Source organism: Hevea brasiliensis, chromosome 18 (genome assembly GCF_030052815.1).
Source record: "Hevea brasiliensis isolate MT/VB/25A 57/8 chromosome 18, ASM3005281v1, whole genome shotgun sequence".
Lineage (NCBI taxonomy): Eukaryota > Viridiplantae > Streptophyta > Magnoliopsida > Malpighiales > Euphorbiaceae > Hevea > Hevea brasiliensis.
In genome coordinates this window covers 43,737,474-43,759,375 of record NC_079510.1, presented here as the reverse complement: position 1 = coordinate 43,759,375, position 21,902 = coordinate 43,737,474, and the positions used below count along the sequence as shown (strand labels likewise).

The window sequence follows — 21,902 nt, the reverse complement described above, 5'->3', positions numbered from 1 at the left end:
TGTGCTATCAAGTATATTGCAATATCAGTAATTTAGCACAAGTTTAAAAGTGTTACTATTCACAGGTACTGGATAAAGTGCAATATTTAGCTTTATACTTGCTCTCTTTCAATTCTTTCTTTTTGCTACAAGTGTTAATTTGCCCAATCTTCATGAATGACCTATAAAAGATAAACAAATGTCACTTTTGAGTTTAATGAGTGTAAAAACTGAAAATGAAACAAAATGAAAAATTAATAAACTGTAAAAGGATACGCTTGGGTTGCCTCCCAAGAAGCGCTTGTTTAAGGTCTTAAGCTTGACCTTCCATTTCAAAGCTCATGGTGGTTGGAATTGGAAAATATTACCTCCCTTCACAACAGGTGTTGAAATGAATTTATACTTCAACTTTTTCCCATTATATGTGAAAATACCTGTTGCTTTGTTCAGAATCCCAACTATATCTTGAAGAATATTCTTACAAACTTTAGATGAATCTCCTCTTTTGAGTGATTTTGATGGAGGCTTGAGCTTAACTTTTGAAACTTCATTGTTAATCAAATGAGATGGTGAAGATGACTTTTTCTTTCGCACTTTATGCTGATTGCATTGCATTGGAATAGCTTGATTTTCCTCTAGTTTAGTAACTTCAGTTTCAGCATCATGCTCTATAACATCTACCCTATAACAAGAATTCATCACAGCTGGTTCCTTGGAATGTTGGAATAAATTAAACTCTATTTTCTCCTCTCCCACTGTCAACTTCAATTTCCCATTTTTTACATCTATATTAGCTCCTGCAGTGGCTAAAAATGGCCTTCTAAGTATGATGGGCGTTCTTACATCCTCCTCCATCCCTAGTACAATAAAATCCACTGGAATGAAAAACTTCCCAACTTTTAATGGTACATTCTCTAAAATCCCAATTGGATACTTTATAGATCTGTCAGCTAACTGCAAAGAAATAGTTGTGGGCTTTAGATCTCCAACCTTTAACTTCTCACATATGGAAAGTGGCATCAAGCTAACACTAGCCCCCAAGTCACATAATGCTCTCTCAATACTTGTTTCTCCAATGTGACATGGTATGGAAAAACTTTCAGGATCTTTCAGCTTAGGTGGGAGTTTGTTCTGCAATATAGCACTGCACTCCTCAGTAAGTGCAACAGTTTCATAATCTTCCAACCTTCTTTTATTTGATAAAATCTCCCTCAAAAACTTAGCATAAGAAGGCATTTGAGAAATGACATCGGTGAATGGAATGTTGATATACAACTTCTTCAAAACTTCAAGGAATTTCCCAAACTGCTTATCTAATTGTGCTTTATGAAACCTCTGAGGAAAGGGCAATGGTGGCTTGTACGGTGCAGGAGGCACATATTTCTCTCCTATTTTCTTTTTATCTTCTTTCTCTTCATTTGCTTCCTTACTAGCTTTAGTTTTAGTTGAAATGGATTCACTCTCACACTCATCTTTCTTTTCTTTCAACTTTACTTCAATTTTGTGTTCTTCCCCCATTACCTTTCCACTTCTTAAAGTAACAGCATTGCACTGCTCCCTTGGATTCTCAGGTTGGCTAGGAAGCTTCCCAAAAGCTTTACTATTTGAAGAGCTAGCCTGTTGAGCTATTTTATTCTCTAACATCTTATTGTGTGTTGCCATTTGATCCACTTTAGATGCTAATTGAGAAATCATTTCTTGTTGACTTTGATGGCTCACAAGTAGAGTCTCAATCATAGCTTCTAATCTAGCTATCTTGTCTGATTGTGCTTATTGTGGTAGAGGTGAAGCAGGTGCATTTTGAGGTTTAGAAATTCCAGGAGGAGGACCTCTATTCTGCTGAAAATTCTGATTTTGTCCTTGTCTACCTCCCCAAGAGAAATTGGGGTGGTTTCTCCATGCTGGATCATCAATTGCAGAAAATGGGTTACCACCTGGTCTTTGATTGTAGTTCCCCACATAATCCACTTGCTCACTTGAAAAATCTTGATTAAGTGTAGAAAAATCTGCTGCACAATTGACATTTGCAGCTCCAACTTCTACTGAATTACTAGAACCTCCAGCTGAAGAATCTACTTTCATGCTTAGCTTGTCCATCTTCCTTGTCAAAGCATCAAACTTAGCATTAATCATATTCATGGCATCAAGCTCGAACATACCAGCTGGTTTCTTGATCTCATTCCTCTCACAACTCCATTGGTAGTTGTTATAAGCAATTTTATCAAGAGCAGAAAAAGCTTCATCTTCAGATTTTTTCATAAGATCACCTCCAGAAGATGCATCAATTGTACTTCTAATAGCAGGTGAAACTCCATTGTAAAAGTGTTGAACAAGCATTCACTTAGGAATCCCATGATGTGGACATCTCCTTTGCAAATCCTTGTACCTCTCCCATGCTTTATACAAGCTCTCATCATCTCTTAGCTTAGCTGTCTTGCTTGGTGGAAAATATTGAGCTAAAAATGCTTGAGAAAGTTCACCCCATGTTGTGATAGAACCCGGTGGCAAAGAATGTAACCACTCTCTAGCTCGGTCCTTCAGAGAAAAAGGAAATAATCTGAGTCAAATTGCATCATCAGAAACTCCATTTATCTTCAACATATCACTGATCTCAAGAAAGTGTGCTAGATGCACATGTAGACTTTCACTTGGATTTCCTCCAAATTGTGATTGTTGTACCATCTGACAGAGTGCAAGCTTTAGTTCAAAATTATTAGCTTCTACTCTTGGTCTTGTAATACTTGGCATGAAATCCCCAATGTTAAGATAGGCATGATCCTTCACAGAGCGGTTGTTATTGTTGTTGGCCATTTCTTCTTGTAATTGCTCTTGCTCTTGTGCTTTTTCTTGTTGTTGTTGAGCTTTAATTTCAGCTTTTCTCCTCTTAGATTCTGCTCTTAAAGCTTTTGCTGTCTTTTCTATTTCTGGGTCAAAGAATAGATTGATTTCTTCACTTTTTGTCCTTCTCATAAAATAAAGCACCTGAAAAACAAAATAAATAAATTCTCAAAGTAAAATGGTAACAAGAAAATAAAATAAAATGCCCAAATTAACCAAACAAACAATTGTTCAATATCAAACAAAAATCAAATCCCTGGCAACGGGGCCAAAAACTTGATGGGGCGAATCCGCAAGTATACGAGTCGTCTCAAGTAATAAAGTGATGAATCAAGTATCGTTCCCACGAGGATTTGCTATTTGAGCACCAAACTATGAATGAAGCGATTATTTGGACTAATGATTAATGGATAAATGGTAAATGTAAATAAGCAAGGTAAATTGATTAATCTAATTGAAATGGGTAAAGAGCAAACAAATAAATTCTAATTCTAGTTCATAATTAAACTAAATTAACAATGGGTAATTTAAATGAAAGTCTAATTATGTTAAAAGTGATTCCAGAGTTGGGGGTTTATGCATAAATTAATTGGGATTTATCTTGGGCATTCCAATTTTTAGGGAAAAATAGAGTTTGAAGGAAATTGATTCTAAATTCCTTTGATATCTTTTTCAAGCAAATCAAAGTGTGTTCTAAAATAATCAAACCTACTTTCGTATGTTATTTGATTACTTTAAAACCCATTAAGTTTTGTAACTAATAATTAATTCCTCTTAAAATCCTAGTTTATTTCTAAATCTAGGTTACTTTAAGTTCCAATCCTTGATTATCTATCAATGACTTTCACCTTTCGCTCCTTCAATCAAAGATTAACACAATACCCAATGGGTACCAACATTAGGCAAGTAAATCAAGCACACAAGGAAGGAATCAAAACTCATATTTATGTAAAATAAGGAAATACCTAGTCCAAATCCACAAATTAATCTAAAACATATTTTCCAACTCTGAAATCTAAAGAGTTTACTCACTCATCATGGTATTTACAAGAAAGGTTGATGGAAAAGTAAAGAAAAACATGATAAGATGACTAAAATAGAAAAACCCAGGTAGAAGAACCAAAATCTCTGATTTCTGGAGCTCCAAAACTGGTGCAGCAGCTCCTCCCCCAAAAGAAAATGGCGTCTCCTCCTCTCTCTCTCTTATATTTTCTTTACCTTTTTTGTTTCTCCCCCATTCCTCTTGTGGCAAAAAATTAGGAAATGATGAATTTATATGGTCCTAAAAAGCTGCCCTAAAAGTAAATAAGAGTCAAGGAGTGGATAGGAAATGAGATATAAAATTATCCAAGTCAGCAGCATTTTTCACGTTCTGGGCAGTCTGCTTAGGGTTCGGCTTAACCCTAAGCAACTTCTCAAAGAAATTTCACTGTCGACCGTATCGCTTAAGGTTAAGCAGACCTTTAGCAAATCTCGGCAGGCTTAGAGTAAAATGGACTTTTCTGCTCATGCTTGACTTGTGCTGCACCTTAAGCACTGCCGCTTTACCCTAAGCAGGATCTTAAGCAAAGTGTCAAGCAAATTTCGGCTAACTTGCTCTTTCAAGGCTTGATTTCTTCAACTTTCCTCTATGCTTAAAGGGCTCCAAATTTCTTCAAATCACTTCCTAATGCACTCATTGATCTTCGATTTGCCACAAAATCCTATCAAAAACAACAAAATTACGAAAATCAAATATAAAGTATCTAAAGTTAACAAATAAGCTAAAATAAAGCTAAAAACATAAAATATACTAAAATATAAGGGCAAAATGAATGCAAAAACTACCCTAAAATGCCTATATGAAATGAGTATAACAGTGCTCCATATTGTCTTTAATATGATTTGACCTGATCTGTATGACTTGTATTGATGATTTTTGTTTCTAAGGATACATTAGAATTAGATCATTATAGAAATTGTATGTAAAATCAATATCTTACTCTATGAGTCGAATGCTCACTTCTATTCATTCTATTTTTCCAGGAGACAAGAGGAGTTCTTTTTCAGAGCAATTTGCTCTCTTCCTCGCAGGTTTATTAACAGTTATTTATTTGTAATATTATTTTTTTAAAATTGTAATCTAGAACTCTGCATGTGTTAGCAGTATTATGAATCTTGCTAAAGACAGTATCAAATTGAGTTATTGGTTTTTACTGAACGCAAATTTTTATGATATATAAATAATTTATAAATGGTGGTGATAGGATTGAGCTGGGCTCCCCTCGCTTTAGTAGCTGATAATCATTGGGTTGGAATGATCCGAATTAAAATAAAATATTTTATTTACATGTTGGGCCCCAGTTTTTAGGCTTTGGTTATATATTTAAGAACAGTAAGACCTACTACGGGCTTCGGAGGCTTTATACCAGCTCAAGTCCTAGTACCAGTCCGGCACATAAAATCAAATCATGACAACTAAACCTTTTTAATATTGTGTATTTTAATTAATAATTTACGTAAAAAATATATTTTATTAATAATTTATATTTTTAATTTTAATAATTCTATAAAATATTTAAATTTTATTTTTTAAAATATAATATATAAAAATTTATAAATATTATTATAAAAAATATATATTTATATTTAATTAAATATATAAACGAATTCTAATAATAGATATGTAAAATATAAAACCACACACAAATATTTTTTTCAAACTCGAATTTATTACAAATCTAGTTATATGCTATTTAAATTTATTCTATTAAAATTTAATTAAGATAAATATCTATAAATATCTGACCTGTTGCTACTCTTTCCAAATCTAGCAGGTACTCAAAAATACTTGACTAGTTACCATTCGTGTAAGAGTAATAGCTGCTGGGAAAGAGAAAGATATTTTAGAAATTTAATTTTTATTTGATTTTAATTAATTTTGGATTAATAGTAAATTGGATCTAATAGATTGGTTTAATATTCAACTAAAATATTACAATATTGTGAACTTAAAGAACAATAAAAAAAAAACTATCCCATAAGAATTATTCTCAAAATGTAAGAATAAATTTACACAGGGTTGAGTGCTTGATTATTCAAACCCAACCAAATCTTTAATAGAATCTAACTGGTTTAAAAAATAAAAAAAAAAAAAAAATCTAACTGAACCAGCATATTTTTGTTTAATTATTCAATTATTTAAAATATTAATAAAAAACTGTTAATTTCAATTAATAATTTAATATAATAAAAATTTAAAAATTAATTTTTTACAAAAATTATCCTATTTTATTGATTTCATAATTATAACGCACGCAAAAAACGGTAGAGAAGTAAGATCTACCAAGCCCAACAGGCCCATGAGTTGTATTTGAATATTGTAGCCCATGAGCAGGGCATATGTTTTTTTTTTTTTTGGGGCTACATGGTTTGGTTCTATGAATAAGCCTGTCAACAAGCCTGAATTTGAGCTGCATTCTACTTAAAACTAGTGTTCTGATTTGTTCATTTTTATGCAAAAACCATAGAAAATGGTTCCATAGGGTCTAAAAGAGCTGAGATCAGCTTCTAAAGAGCCAATTCTAACAAAATAATTGTTTCAGATAAGGGTGTGTTTGGAAGCCTTAAAGAATTGAAATAATTCAATTTTTTTTTATCAGTTCTCATTTTTAAAATTTTTAAAATTACTAGAATTTATTTTTTTTAATTGAAAAAATAAATTATTTAGAAAAAATAAATTCATACTGAAAATAGTATGATTTTACAGGGATTTATTTTATTTAATAAAGTTTGATATTAAATATTTAAAGTACCCTTAAGCTACATTTATTTCTTTATAATAAGATCAAAATATAAAAATAAATATATTCATTTCACTTATAATTATTTTAAAAATGAAATTTAAATTAATTTTTTCATTTTAAAAATTATTTCAAACGCATGAATTTTTTTTTATAAATTCACTAATTGAATTGTTTAATAGAATTGAATTAACTTCTATCATAATAATCATTTCAAATGGGTCAAAAGTTTCTTGATTAATGGAGTTAAAAAATAAAATAAAATTCTATAATGTTGTGTAAAACCAAAACAATATGATTTTATGTACAGTTTTTGCTGCTTGAGATAGCATTATCCTTATGAAACAGAGAAAAGACATGAGATCAATCACCTGCTCAGAAGATTAATATGAGTTGGTGAAGTACTTATCCCAATTGCATGGCCACAATGTATTGCATTTTTTATGTAAAAAAACCCTTTTTTTTCTTTTTTCCTTCTAAGTTGAATAGCTATGGCCACACATGCATTAGCTTCATCCATTATGTTAGTTCAGAATCACCCACCGAAAAACCTTAAAATATCATGAAATCCATATTTTTCATTCATGTTTTTTGGCTTTATCTTCATTATTTTATCATATTCTTTCAAAAATACGTCCGTATTGGTCTCATGCATACGGAGACATGACATGCAATAATTAGAGACAAAATATTTAGCTATGTATTTAAAAAAAATCTCTAAATTTTCTTTTTTTTCTACGACGTTTTATTAAAATTATTCTTTAAAAATAAAAAGAATTTCTTATCATTCTTTTCTCTCCGGTGTCTTATATTAGATTAAGATAATTTTTCTTCGATTTGAGAAAAATAAATTTAAAATATAATTATTTTATATATAATTATTATATTATAATTATTAATTATGATAAATCTCATATAAATTATATCGTAATCAACTATCAAAATACATTCCTTATACATGCTAATATATTAAATAAATTCTAGATTTGAAGCCAAAAAAAAATGGTGAAAATTTTGAGTTGCACTGCATATATGGATGTACAAGTAATAATCAAAGCTTGAAAAAAGCAAGCACGCTTATTTACAATTCAATAGGAATTAAGAAGATAAGAGGTCACAATCAAGAGCAGCCGACATCCAAAACTGTATCAAACCCACGAGTGAAGTGATTCTGACTATTTTTAACAATTGGTTCTGACCCACCTCTACAAATTCCACAAGAATGTCTGAAAACACACGCTCATCCATCTTCTTTCTTTCCACTTATTTTTTGGGTGTGCTTAATTGGCTATACACTGTTATAGCTACTCAGCAATTTCACTTTGACTTGGCTTTCTTTTCTTTAACCCAACAAACAATAAATTTAGTACCATTTTCCACTCAATTTAGTATGTTTATTAAGAAAATTATTTCTTCTTTCCTTTCTGTCTTTCTTTTGTTTTAAATTTTTTTCTTTCCTTTTTCAAGATTTTCTTTCTTCTTTAGAAAACGCTTTTAAGATGTGGTATAGGGCCAAATGTTAAAGCAATAGGGGCTTGTAAGCTTTTGAAATGGAATTTGATGTGATCTCCAAAGATTAGAGAAGTGGGGGTCAGCTATAAGAATTTTTCCAAATCCAAAACCCACATGCAACTTGGCAGGTTGGTATTAAACAAATTTTCATGGCCCTTGATCTACATGGAAAAAGGCAAATATATATGCTAAACTTGTATATTATTCCTCATTATTGCTATCATGCAAATAAAATATTATATAATATAAAGTTATTTGGGTCCAATCTAATATGGGTATGGTGCTTGCTTTCATTCATTTAGTCACCTACTGGCTTCTGATCACTAAAAAAATGCATCCTTATGTGTTGACAAATCCTGAGAAATCTCCATTGTTGTGATTTTCTTGTTTTTATATTTTTCCCAAGCAATGGGACAGGAGGATATGGCTTCTTTTTCCCTCTCTTTTACCTTATGATATGGAACCCCATAACCCATTATTTTATCATATATCAAATGGATATACACTATTGAACACTTGATATTTTGTTGAAAAGAACAGAAATGGATGATTACTTCAATACCCATCTTATTTCAATTAATGTTTTGAGCTTTCCATTAACTATTTATTTTTCGAAGGAAGAGTTCTTGAAATCTACTGATTAATAATCACATAAAGAGACAGTCTTTCTTGATGTGGAGATCCACCAAAGCTGGTGGCTAGGTCTGGTTTAGATGTTGACAAACATTTTAGGGATATATTTTGTTTTGTGTGAAGATAGAACACACGTACACAATGCTTTGGGACAGGACTTGATATCTTGATAAAATCATGACAATTTTATCAAGACTCTTTATTTCATATGAGCACTATACACATTTCACAACTGATATGGGATCCTGAAGGACCAGCATCTGGGCATGCCTACGTGAACGCAGACCTTAACCAGGGCGTCGCACACCGGTGGCATTGTTAGGCTCACCCCTCTCAAAGTCTCCGATTTTTTTGTTTGAAGATAGAGCACACGCACATTGTGCTCAGCGATAAGACTTGACATCTTGAAAAAATCATGTCAATTTTACCAAGATTCTTCATTTCATATAGGTATTATGTACACACACTCTACATTCGATGCAAAATTCTGAAGAATCATTTTAGAGATATTGAGTCTTTATTAATTCCATCTTAAATATTATTACACTTAAAGCAAATCTTGTAATAATTAAAATGGGTAATTTCGCTTTATTCAAAAACGATTTCAAGAAATACGACTGCCATTTTTCCACAAATGTACCTAGGAAAAATTTTATGAAAGGGATCAACTACTTTTTGCAGTATTATTGTGTAATAAAAAGCTGTAGGGTTGGTATTGACAGAAATTATATGAATTCACAGACTACTGAAACAGGACCATGTGGAAACTTTTTTCTTTTCTTTTGATAAAAGTATTATGCTCCATTGCCAATAAAGATGGAATTTCATTACATGAGAACGATCTCATACATCATATATAAGCTCATACTAGTCACTATTTGCCAATTAAATATATAATCAATCCAATTGATTTTGCCTATTGAAAGGAAAATGTGCAATTTTAAATCCGTGACCTCCCATTTGTTTTGATATTTGTTTTTGATGGTGCCAATACTTGGCTCTTTCAAATTTAATTGAGCTCCCCAAGGCAAAAGAGAAATCATCTATGGTTGAGTTCCAAGAAAGTGTAGGAAAGAAAGTATCTTTGGGTATATAAGATGATAAACTAGTTGTATAGAAGTGATGTAACGATAAAAAGAAATAAAGGCTTAATTGAATTCATCATTCCATAATTTTGAAATTATTTTATCATCGTTTCTTAATTTTAAATTATATCATAAAAATATTTAAATTTTAATTTAATACAACTTAAAATTTCTCTAATAAGATTTTATTAAATACTCTATTCAAAAATTGATCTATATATGCCTAGCTAAATAGATTACAAAATATTTCTTTGTGCTACTTAAAAAAAATAATATATCTAACTATGATTGAACATTACTGATTACTTTTTAATTTTATTTAATTTTTTTTATTTATACATTAATCAAATCTTGAATTATTTTTATTGTATTTAATCTATTTAGATATATTTACATTAGCTTTTAGCTAATGTATCTAATAAAATTTTATTAAAAGAATCTTAGATTGTATTAAATTAAAATTGAAATAATTTTATAATATAAATTAAAATTAAGAGATAATAATGAAATAACCCAATTTTATGAGGGATGGCTTTTCAACAAGAGGAAAACAGCACACAATGATAAAAAGGGAAAGGTCTCTAGCACTGGGATAGAACTCAGAAGAGAGACTTTTTTATCATTTTGATGATTGTGCTTTTGCTTTCCTGACATAAAAAGAGGGGTCTCTGGAATTTTAGTAGGAGAAACAATAGTGGGATAGCCATAGAGCTTCCTAACTTGAATTAATGCAACCCATCATTACCCTTTTCTCATATGTCATATCCTAACTAGAATTTATACAAACTAAAAGCACATTCTCCTATGCCTCTCTCTATTAAGCAAAGTTGACAGCAGAAAAGAATCTTAGCCAAGTGGCTTGCAGGTTATAAGGATTCCAACTTGCTCAATGTCCACTTCTTGTTTACTCCACAGGAATTGCTTGCTTGCTCAAAAGTAGTTTTCTTTTTTATTAGTTATTACCACCAAATTTATATATTCATAAATAAATACACATCCCTGAAAATACCAAACATATTTCATCTAAAAATACCAAAAAGAAAAATAGAAAAAGGTTACAAGGGAGTGAGTGAAAAAAAAAGAAAGAAAAACCTAAAGTGAAGAGACTGAGACACTATTTTTACCCATTACCAGCTCAGCATTTCACTTTACCACACCCCCACCCCACTAGGGTTTGGTGAAATTGAATCACTCGCGGAAGTTGACTCAGTGAGTTATAACGACTCAGTGACTACTGCTTGTTGGCCAGCCGCCAGGCTGAGGTTGCAATCAGCGGCCGTGTATGCCATCCCAGCATCAAACACCCATTATTCTCTTCCACTCTATACCCATCTCCGCCAGCAAATAGGGCCAGTAGCATGCTTGCTTGTTTGAACGCGTTCGAGCCGAGGTGAACCGGCACAAACCCGGAACAGCCCAGACGAGTTCGCCACTGAGCCAGTGTTTCGTGTCTTTCAATTCGGTCTGTCCCTTCACATGCCACGACATTGCAAATCTGCTTCCCTAAATACACCTCTGACATCACCTTATCTTGGGTACTGACCGATCCCTCCAACGAGTCGAACAGAGTCGAGTAATAATGCAATGACTCAGTGAACCGGTCCAGGAAAACTGGCCCATTATGGTTCGCTTCTTGCTCAACAATAGTAACAATCTCCGGTTTCATCTGCTTCACCACCGAAAGGACCTTTTCAATGGCGCCCGGTCTCGCTAACAATTCATGTAACTCGAAAACTGAGTTAACAGCGATACACTCGATCTCACTGGGTCTAAGCTCCAGCATAGAAGCGTCGAGATCAGCTAGACTATTAGCTACAAATCCCCGATACTCAAACTCAACATGGATAGTCTCTGCCAACTGAGCCAATTTCAAGCCCACTTCTTGAAGATGGTCGGAGTTATCATGAGACGGTGGTCCAATCCCGGTTAAACGAAACGCCGGCGGACCACCAGGTCTAAGCGCGAGAGCTTGCAACAGCGCAGGCCACTGCATCCCTTGGTTCATGGAGAAGTCGATAACGTGCACTCGTTTTTTCCCTTCAAAGGCCTCAAGAATTGCTTGATTAGCAGTGAAGTGAGCGAATTTGAGATAAGGGCAGGTTTCGTAGAAGTCCATCTGGAGAATATCGGAGAGTGAATGGTCCATAGGGCTTTGAGGATAGAGTCTGTAGATTCTGCGAGCTAAGGCTTCAGCGAAGTACGTGGCTACTTTACGCATCGCTCCGGCTTGAGAAACGGCCAAGAAACCGATTTGCTTGACGAGGGCTTCCGCGAGAGGTAGATTATTTTCTTGGACGGCTTCGGCGCAGGCCATTAGGAGATGAACCAGTCGGATTCCATTCTCTTGTGAGTCAACCAGGACTACAGAACAAGTTGACTCAGTTGAAACACCGAAGGAACCGGTAGCAGTAGGACCACCACCAATATTTGAAGACGATGATGATGCAGCTGCTGCTGGGTATAGGTGGTCTGTGGCTGTGGGTTTGAACCGCTTGGGATCTCGAGATGAGAAAGAGGAGGAATCAATTTGACGAGGTTGAGCAAAAACGGCCTTACCAGGAATAGCTTTGATATCGTAATCAGAAGATGAAGATTCTTGAAACACCACTCCACGACTGTGCTTGTTTGTTTTTTGGGGTTCTTGCCGTTGCTGTTGATGGGTATGGTCGGCGAAATCGACAGAGGTGATGGTGGAAGACTCGGGAGGAGCGAAAAATGAATCATCTAAAGAAGAAGGCTGTGCAGCCACAACAAGAGGATCAAAATTGGGGTTTGGATTGAGCTCAGAAAGCATACTTTCCAGCCATGTGGATAGATCAGAGGGATTATAATGGACAGTTTCAGAAGCAAGATGAGAAAGTCCATCTTCTTGTACGTGACCCATAACTTCTTCCAGCTGTTCAAGCTTTTGCGCGACTTCCGCCATGTCTGATGACCTTACCTTATAACCCAAAACAGCCAAAAGCTCATCCATCCCACCATCAACGTGGGCATCGTCTTTCCACATCTTGGCTTTGCAAGAAGCATCAGTATTGGTATTTGCAGGTGTCATGGTAGAGTAAACAGAAGAAGAACTGCCAGCCGAAGCTGGTTCTAACCGAGTATGGAGATTCGGGTGTTCCCTTTTCATGATTTGGATCTCTCCTTCGTTTTGTTTTAGGATATGGGTTTCTGAGATTGTGAGTGGTGGTGCTCAAAAACCAAAGGGAGCTTCTGCTGCGAATGGGTAAGGCTAAGTGAGGAATCTGTGCATTGGGGATTGGGGGTTTCTGCTTGGTTTTTCACCACTAATCGCACTTCATACCAGGGCGAAAAAATTATTTAAAATTCAATTTAACAATGAATAACCATTTAAAAAAAAAAAAAAAAAAAAGCTCGTGCTGGGCGCGAGCTCCCATGAACCATCAGCCTATAAAATACAACTACGGCCCAAGCAGATAAGATTGGGATTTTTTTTTTGTTAATAATAATAATTTAATTTTTAAATTATATTTTTTTTAAAAAAAATTATTAAAAAATTAATTTTTAACAATTTTTATAATTTTACTTTTTTAATAATTTTACTTTAATTTTTAATATCTAATTTAATTCTATCTTATCGATAAAATTAATTATTAAACTTAATAATAATATCATATCATCATATTATTTTATTAATTATTAATATTATTTTTAAATTATTTTAAAAATTTTTAAATTAAAAAAAAATTAAAATTTCTTATTTAAAATTGATTCTGCTGCTCTAATTCAAAATAATTTTCAGATTCATAACATTTTATATGTAAATCTTAGTTGAAACTGTTATTAAAAAAGTTATTTTATATTTAAATATATTTATTAAATATATTTTATGCGAACGAATTATGCATATTCAAAGTATTACATATTATTTATCACTTCTAAAGCAAAAGGCAAGCTTGGCGTTAATCCGTGTAATGGGTTTGACAAATCTCAATTGTTCCTGTACTGTGAAATGGGAAGGCGAAGGACTAGTAAAAAAAAACTAAAAAGGGTTGACATGCACAAACGCGTAAAATCACTATGCACTATCGTCGCTGCTGCCTCATTTAGTCAACAAAGTTCATTCTGTCTCCAAATTCATTAAATTTGCACTAAAAAAAGTTCACTAAAAATTTCAATGAATTTTAATTAATATTATTAATTTTTAATTAATTGTGTTAAAAAAATAGCATAATAAAAAAATACTTTTTAATTTTTAATAACAGCAATTTAAAAATATAACTAAAGAAATAATAAATTGGAGGAAAAATGTCAATATCCAAAAATTGACCACCGTCAAAAAACTGGCGACTTCCATTTACTTAAGGGGTAAAAACCGAAAAGGAAGGAACAGAAAAGCTCGTGCAGATGGAGCGTGAGAATACATTTTAATCAGATGTCAGGCATGGCCTACTACATGAGGGAGACCAATTGACTCAAGCGGCCCCGCCGTCAACGTCCAATCCTATTCTCTCTTTAAAATAACCATAAAAGAAATTAATTTGTTAATAACCATATTTTCTTTTGTAAATTATTTTGCTCATAAAAATATTTATATTATGTGATTATTTGAACTTATAAATATATGTATATAATTGAATAATTTTTTATACATTCCTTATAATTTAAATTATGTGAATATAAATAAATTCGAACTGCAACATATAAAATTCAATTAATTTACAAATTTTAGTTTGCTTTGCAAGACAATTTTTCATTATTTTTTCACAAATAAATAACAAATGAAAAGAATTCATTAAAAACTAAATCTTATAAATATGTCTTTCTTGAAATATTTATTGCTATTAAAATTATACTTAATCTGAATACTTAATTTATTGTGTAAAAAAATTAAAATTACATAAGTAGCACATAAATTAACATTTAAAATTATCTAAAAAGTATGGTTTCACTATTAATTTTATTATAACTTATTTAATTTTTATATTTATTTTTAGAAGAAAATGAGTTTTGATTAAATAAATTTTCAACTCATTTATAATATATTATAGCATAGTAATATTAAATTCACTTTTAATTTTTTTTCATATGTTAATTTACTTTTCATTATATTTCACACATTAATATTATTATAAATAATATGTTAGAAGTATGATTTAAAATTCTAATGGGATTTAGAGATATCCTTTTTCATTTGAGTGAGAGAAATATTTCTTAATAGAATGAAAAAATATTTCTTATATAGATAATAGAATTCTTATTTTAATATTGTTATTAAACTGAGTGAGACTTATAATCAAATTAAGATTAAATGAATTTACATTATAAATAGGAGAATTGTGAAAAAGATTATTTAGCTTTACTCATAAATAGTGACTTTTTTCATTGAAAATAATTATTTTTAGCTCATGAAATGGAGCTATTACCCATTGCAGATAAGGGTTTTATGCAAATGATTTGATATTGCTCATTAATGAGTGGCTCTGACCCTTTGATGAATGATGTTTGTCTATTACAATCTCATAGAGAGAGATTTCAATTTAAGATTGATAAATTACATAATTCATGAAAAATATATTATTGTTCATTGCAGTTGAAGATACATTTTATAGTATAGCAGTTATAATAGTAAATATATTAAATTATGTATAGAAAAGACTAAAATGACTAATATATTTATTATTAACAGTATAATATAATGATTCTTTTTGATATAATTAGATTAATGAATAATATAATTTGAACTTATAATTGATATAATTTATTTAAAGATATTAAACGATGATATATTCATAGATGTAATCATATATCGAGAGAGTGAATTATATAAATATTATTATTTTATATATTTATTTTATTTTTTTATAATTTACGTATTTTTACTATGTACAGCATGATAATTTTCAGTCACATTAACATTCTAAAAGAATTTATATTAATAATTTATAATTTTTTTAATTTATATTTTTTTAATTTTTAAATTTTTTTTTTACTTTTATTTATATCAGTATCGTTGTCAAATTTTTCTTAAAAATGTAAGGGGTAATTTATTCATTTATTTAAATTAAAAAATATAGTTATCACGTGAGCAGTTGAGCCTACAGAATCCTCGATTTATAAAAAATTTATAAATAAAAAAGGGCACGACGGCTCCACGTGACAGCTAACGTTTACGAGGGTCCCATACATACCAGCCTCAAGGTGCCATATGATCTGACTTTGTAACTGGGTATGGCTGCAAGTAGTGGGTCCCATATCCCATGTGATTATAACACGTTCAGCTGCAGCTATAACCCTCAACGGGCCCACAACACGTTTTGAGATTCCAGTTCATCTACGGGCCCACAACAACCTCCCTACGGCCCCACCCCTACCTTGGAGGCCGTACTTCTTTTCTTTCCGGTTTCCCGGGTTTTATCAACCTTTTGCTGCTTTCCTTCGATAAAAACGCCACCGTTATGGGAATAAATTATTTTGTATTACAACTAATTTATTGTTACAACTAATTTATTGAGAAATATTAAATTTTTAGACAGAGGAGTCGAAGATCAAATTGGCATAATGATACATTTATTACAAATTATATCTATACAAATACCATATTTTACAATTAAAAAAAAATATATAAGATTACAATCTATAATTTATATATTTATAAATATTAATAATGTTAATTTAAATAATTGTACAAATTAAAATATTTATTAATTTAAAATTTATTATATCTTTGATTATTACATTATATTACATTTTTAGGAAAAGTTATATGTCATAATAATTAATTTATTAATAGATAATATTAATTTAATGATAAATTTTTTTTAGAAAAATTTAATTACAAATTTAATTGTAATAAAATAAAGAACACGATGTAATAATGAATCTTTAAAATGTATAAGTGGGAGAAGATATTTAAAATTAAAATAACAAATCAATAATATATATAAGTTAATTGATAATATTAAATTCATTAAAACTTTCTGTAAAGCTAGTGTTTTTTTTTTTTTAATTTGATGTGTGAATTTAATGCTATTATATACTATAATATTCGTTTTATTCTACTAAACCATGTGAACCACGTGAACATAATTTGTAATAAGGCAACCCACTCCATTGCCCAAAAAGTGCTCCACGATGATTCGTTTATGTTCAATCCATGAAGTCAGGGGTGGAGTCAAGAAATTGAATCAGTAGGGTTAATAAAATTTTATTTTGTTTAATTTAGAGAATGTTTAATTTAGAGAAAAAAAAATATTATAGACAATAATAAATTATCTACTTTGAGATAAAATAATATAATAATGCATATAAATTTTCGATATATAATAATAATTGAGTAGAATAATTTTAAAAAAATTTGAGTAGAATAATTATTAATCTATTAAATATAAAATAAAAATACTTAAACAATATAAGATTAAATTAAATTATTTTGTTTATTTGTCAGTCTTCCTTCTTGTAGAAAAATTAACAAATACCAATTTTCCAATTGATTGTAAAATTAAATAAATAAAGTTATTCTATAATTAAAATAAACTTGAATAATTAATTCTTCAATAATAGAATATAAAAAATAAAATAAAATTTACCTTATGAAATTAAGTTTGTGCACTTAGTTTTGTTGACACATAAACCAAAAGGACAATATAAAGCCAATTAGTAGAGAATGAGAAAAAAAAAATTAAATATGAGAAAGAGAAAAAGATTTTGCTTATGTAAATATGAGAAGGCGAATAAATGAAGTTATAAAGGAAGAATTAATTAAAAAGAAAAAAGAAAAAAAAAAGTTTTGGTAGGTAAATTCTTATTTTTCTAGGTTTTATTATTTATTTTAAAATATTAAAATAATAGGTGTGTATGATGAAGTTCTCCACAAATCTATATTTATTAAATAATTTTTTTAAACTTTATATGGATAATTTAATACAATATATATATATATATATAATTTTTATTTTTTAAAAATTGAGTGGGCCAATTGACCCGCTCAACAAAGGGCAGATCCGTCTTATCAGGAGCAATTATCTTTCGTAATTCGTTTACCCAATCAGGGCTTCAATGAATTCTTGTCTTTGCCAAAAAAATTACTACATTCAAAATTATTTATTTTCTTATTTTAAATTACATTATATTAATTTAAAATAATTAATAACTGTTAATTTATTATAATTGCAAGAAATTTATTTTTTTGTCAAAAATAATAAATTTATATATTGATTTTGGATAAAAATAAAACGCAAAGACCTAACTAGGCCATTCATGCCCAAGTCAACGAAAAATAAAGAAAAAAAAAGGTTTGAGATCCAAGCAAATTAGTTTTACCCAAGACCCATTAAAAAAACAAAATCTAGCTAAATAGGTAGACGATGAAGGTGCCTCCTCTACAATAACATCACCGTAGCTTGCGAAACTAAAGTTTGGGAAAAAAAGGTTGCCGGCTCCATATACCGCCATATAGAAGGAGAGAGTACATGTCTCCAATGACGGAAAAAGACCAAACACAATATAAAGCCCTACATGCCTTCCATTAAAACTAAAACTTTGGAAAAACAACAAGACTCCAAAACCACTAGAAATAGCACTTAAATCAGCGACCGGTGGAGAGAGAAAGAAGGCAGATCTCAATGGCGTCTCACTCTCTTGTAGCCTCAGGGTCGGCAACCATGAAGGTAAGGCCGACAGATATACCCCGAGGTACCTTTCCTCGCAGCATCTTAAGCTCTCTCCTGCAGAAATAACCCAGAAAATGACTAGAAACCACCACAACATGACAAGGCAGATCTAAGGCAATCCCTTTTTCCAGAAGTCACTGGATTTGCCACTAACACTGTGTTTGGCTGGGTGGAAAAGGGAGAGAAAGGAAAATAATCAAGGGAAAATAATTTTGAAAATACTTTTTTGTATAAGAGACGGTAAATAAACGAAAGAAGGAAAATAAATTATATTTTTCTCTATTTATTTTCTCCTTAAATTAGAGAGAAAGTAAGAACTCAAAGAAAAATAAAAAAAATTTTAGTGTCAACTTTTTTATTTTTACTCTATTATTTTTTATTCATCTAAACACAAATACAAAAAGAAAAAATAAAGAATAAAAAATATTTTCCTTCTTTTATTTTTTTTTGTATCATAAAATTTATCCAAACATAGTATAAAAGAGACACATTATTTGTTCACAGACATGCTCTCTTGACCAGGGAAGAAGGCTTCCCCTGCCCGAAAGAAGTAGGAAAGCCGCAGATCGACAAACACAAGAGGCGAGTCCTTTAGTAGATTAACTCTCAAGATGGAGAAGGAATACATTGTGCACCACGGATGAGTACAAATTACAAATAAATAAAATAAATATATAAAATATAATATTTATGTGATTCACTTTCTCTATATAAAATTATATTTACAGACATGCCATCATCCATGCCAATAAAATAATTATCATTATGAACTCAAATTATGCTACTTATTAATCTAATCACACTCAAGAAAACGCATACTACGTGATTGCTGGTTATAATAAATACATTAGTTAGTAATCTTAATCTTTTCTAGATATAATTTAATATATCTATTAGTTTAGTTACTATACTAAAAAAGTTATCTTCAGTTATACGAGCAATTTCAATAAAAAATATAATTAATAAAATTAAAATTTTAATTAATGATAATGACAGTTTTAACAATGAAAAGATTTGTTTGCAATATTCAAAATTTTAAGTTAAAAAATATGTATTTGATTAATGTAACTTATTAATTAATGATAATGGTTTTAGAATTTTCTCCATAGATATATATGTATATATACTGTTTCTGGGGCAAGGGATGATGCGAAATTGTTTTAGATTTTTCTCATTGTCTCTGCCATCTTGGCTTGTACTAAATACCGCAAGTAAATTGCATATTAAAAAAAATAAAACATAAAGATTTAAAATATTAATTGTTATATTATAAAATAATTAAAAAAAATATAACTAATAAAATTAATGGATTACCAGATAAAATGCCTAATAAGTCTTTTATATCATATCATCAATTTCACTGGAGAATTACAATAAAATTTATAAATCACTTATTAAAAGAAATATTTGAAAGAATTAAACTCTCAACTTAATGAAATCACTGATTTGAGTCTTATTAATTAAATTAATTTTCATTGACTGAATTAATTTTTTTTTAAATCTTTAATGAAATCAATTATTAACAATAAAATTACTAAGTAAACAATAACTTTTTTTTTACAGAATAATAAGATAAAATTAAGCTGAACGTGACTTTTCTTATTTATATAATTTTCAAAGACTGAAATTGACAAATGCAATGGCTAATCATTTGTAATGTCAAGGTTAGAAAATATCAACCGACAATCAATGCTATAATTGCGACTATGCTATAGTATTAATCAACATTTATAATCTTTATTGCTATAAAATTATAAATTTAATTTGTATCTATTTGTTTGGAAATTTCACAACCCCTTTTCTCTCTATATTCATACTTTATAATTAAGTGTTTGTGTTTTCACGTAATTATTATTATCATTATTCAAAGTTTTTTATTTTAATATTATTGCTTTAAATTTTTAATATTAATAATTTAAATAATCTTAAAATTTCAAATAATAATAATAATAATAATAAAGAAAACATAGTTTTGCTTCCAAACTATTACTGTTGCAATAATGCATCCATTGGAATAAATTAATAGGAAATCTGATAATTAATAATTAAGTTGCCATCGAATTGTATGACTATCCTACAAAATTAATACTATAAAGTCGTGGCCTGTCATCAAATTGCAAATATTTAAAAATAAATTGCCGATCTCGGTGCACGAATGATTTATAATAATTAAAACTAAATAATTCCATGAAAATGACTTGCTTAATTTAACAATTTTATGTAGAGTTTCTATGAAGACCTGCGCCTGCAAGAAAGGAAATTGACAGCCTACACCCAACAAACTAGTTTACATGGATTCAATTATATCCAATATTAAACAAAATACTAAAGAATAATCTAATAATTAATCTCATGTAAGCAAATCTATAGATTTTTTTCCCCCTCTTTCTTGGTATAGATAGTTTAAAAAAATATTATTTTTTTAAATATTATATCCTAATTGACATTGCTGAATAAGAACTAACATTCATATATACATATATATGTATTTATGTGTGTACACGTGTGATCATTTTTTTTTTTAAATCTATATAAGACAATTATTATACACAATCATTTAATTATATGAGTATTTTTATAAAAATTATTAAATTTTAATTTTATTTTATAAAATTTATTGAACCTCGTTTGATTTCATAAAAGTAATTATAATCGAAATTAAAAATTTATAATTCAACTATTTTACAAATAAAATTATTAGTAGAGAATAAATGGAAAAAAGGGAGGAGTTTGACAGTAAAGAGATAGCTGAATGCACTTTATGTATTATATATATTTTTTTTTTATTTTAAAAATTAATAAAATAAGATAATTTTATTTATAAAATAATTGATCTGTCAACCGTTTAATATGAAAACTTTTAATTTTTTGCCACAATCATTTTTTATAAAAAAATTAAAATTTAATAATTTTTATAAAAATACTTATAAAGTTAAATGATTATGTGTGGTATTTAGCCAACCCACGTAGAGATATAAGCTTTGAGCCTACAACTATTCGCTTATTTTGTGTGCATGTGCTTTTTCCCTCTACTTTTTTTAATGTCATTGTGGTAGACTTGGCCAAGGATTGATTTATAATTGGAATTAGATCAAAATCGGTCAAATCAATTTTTGATTTGAATCATAAATGAATTGGACCAAAATTGAATTGAATAGTTGTAGACTAAATTACTTATTTTATTAAGAAATTAAAGAAAAAACTGAAAAAATTATAGATTATTCTATTTAAATCTATATCAAACCTAAATCACTGAAACCTAAACGGTGAAGATTCACTATTTTGATTTCAGATCAATTCAAACCGAAACTGACCCAGTGAGCGGCTCTACATTATGGAATATTCTTATAGTGGTTATCTTTTCCTTTTATGTGTTTTTGGTGTTCTATTTTACACTTCTTAGTTATGTTTTTTATTTTTTAATTAATTAATTAAATGCC

At 29.8% G+C, this 21,902-nt stretch overlaps 2 protein-coding genes across 2 annotated transcripts; both read right to left on the bottom strand.

The window, feature by feature from the left end:
* Window positions 1-318: 318 nt before the first annotated feature.
* Window positions 319-1,641, bottom strand: LOC110670110 (uncharacterized). The gene is made up of 2 exons (XM_058140572.1): window positions 1,253-1,641; window positions 319-1,165 (listed from the first exon to the last, which is right to left on the bottom strand). The coding sequence occupies exons 1-2, from the start codon at window positions 1,639-1,641 to the stop codon at window positions 319-321; spliced, it is 1,236 nt and encodes a 411-aa protein (XP_057996555.1).
* A 9,114-nt stretch (window positions 1,642-10,755) lies between these two features.
* Window positions 10,756-13,196, bottom strand: LOC110670123 (DELLA protein GAIP-B). The gene has a single exon (XM_021832065.2). It carries the CDS (start codon window positions 12,957-12,959, stop codon window positions 11,061-11,063), a length of 1,899 nt encoding a protein of 632 aa, XP_021687757.2. The 5' UTR covers window positions 12,960-13,196; the 3' UTR covers window positions 10,756-11,060.
* Window positions 13,197-21,902: the final 8,706 nt, after the last annotated feature.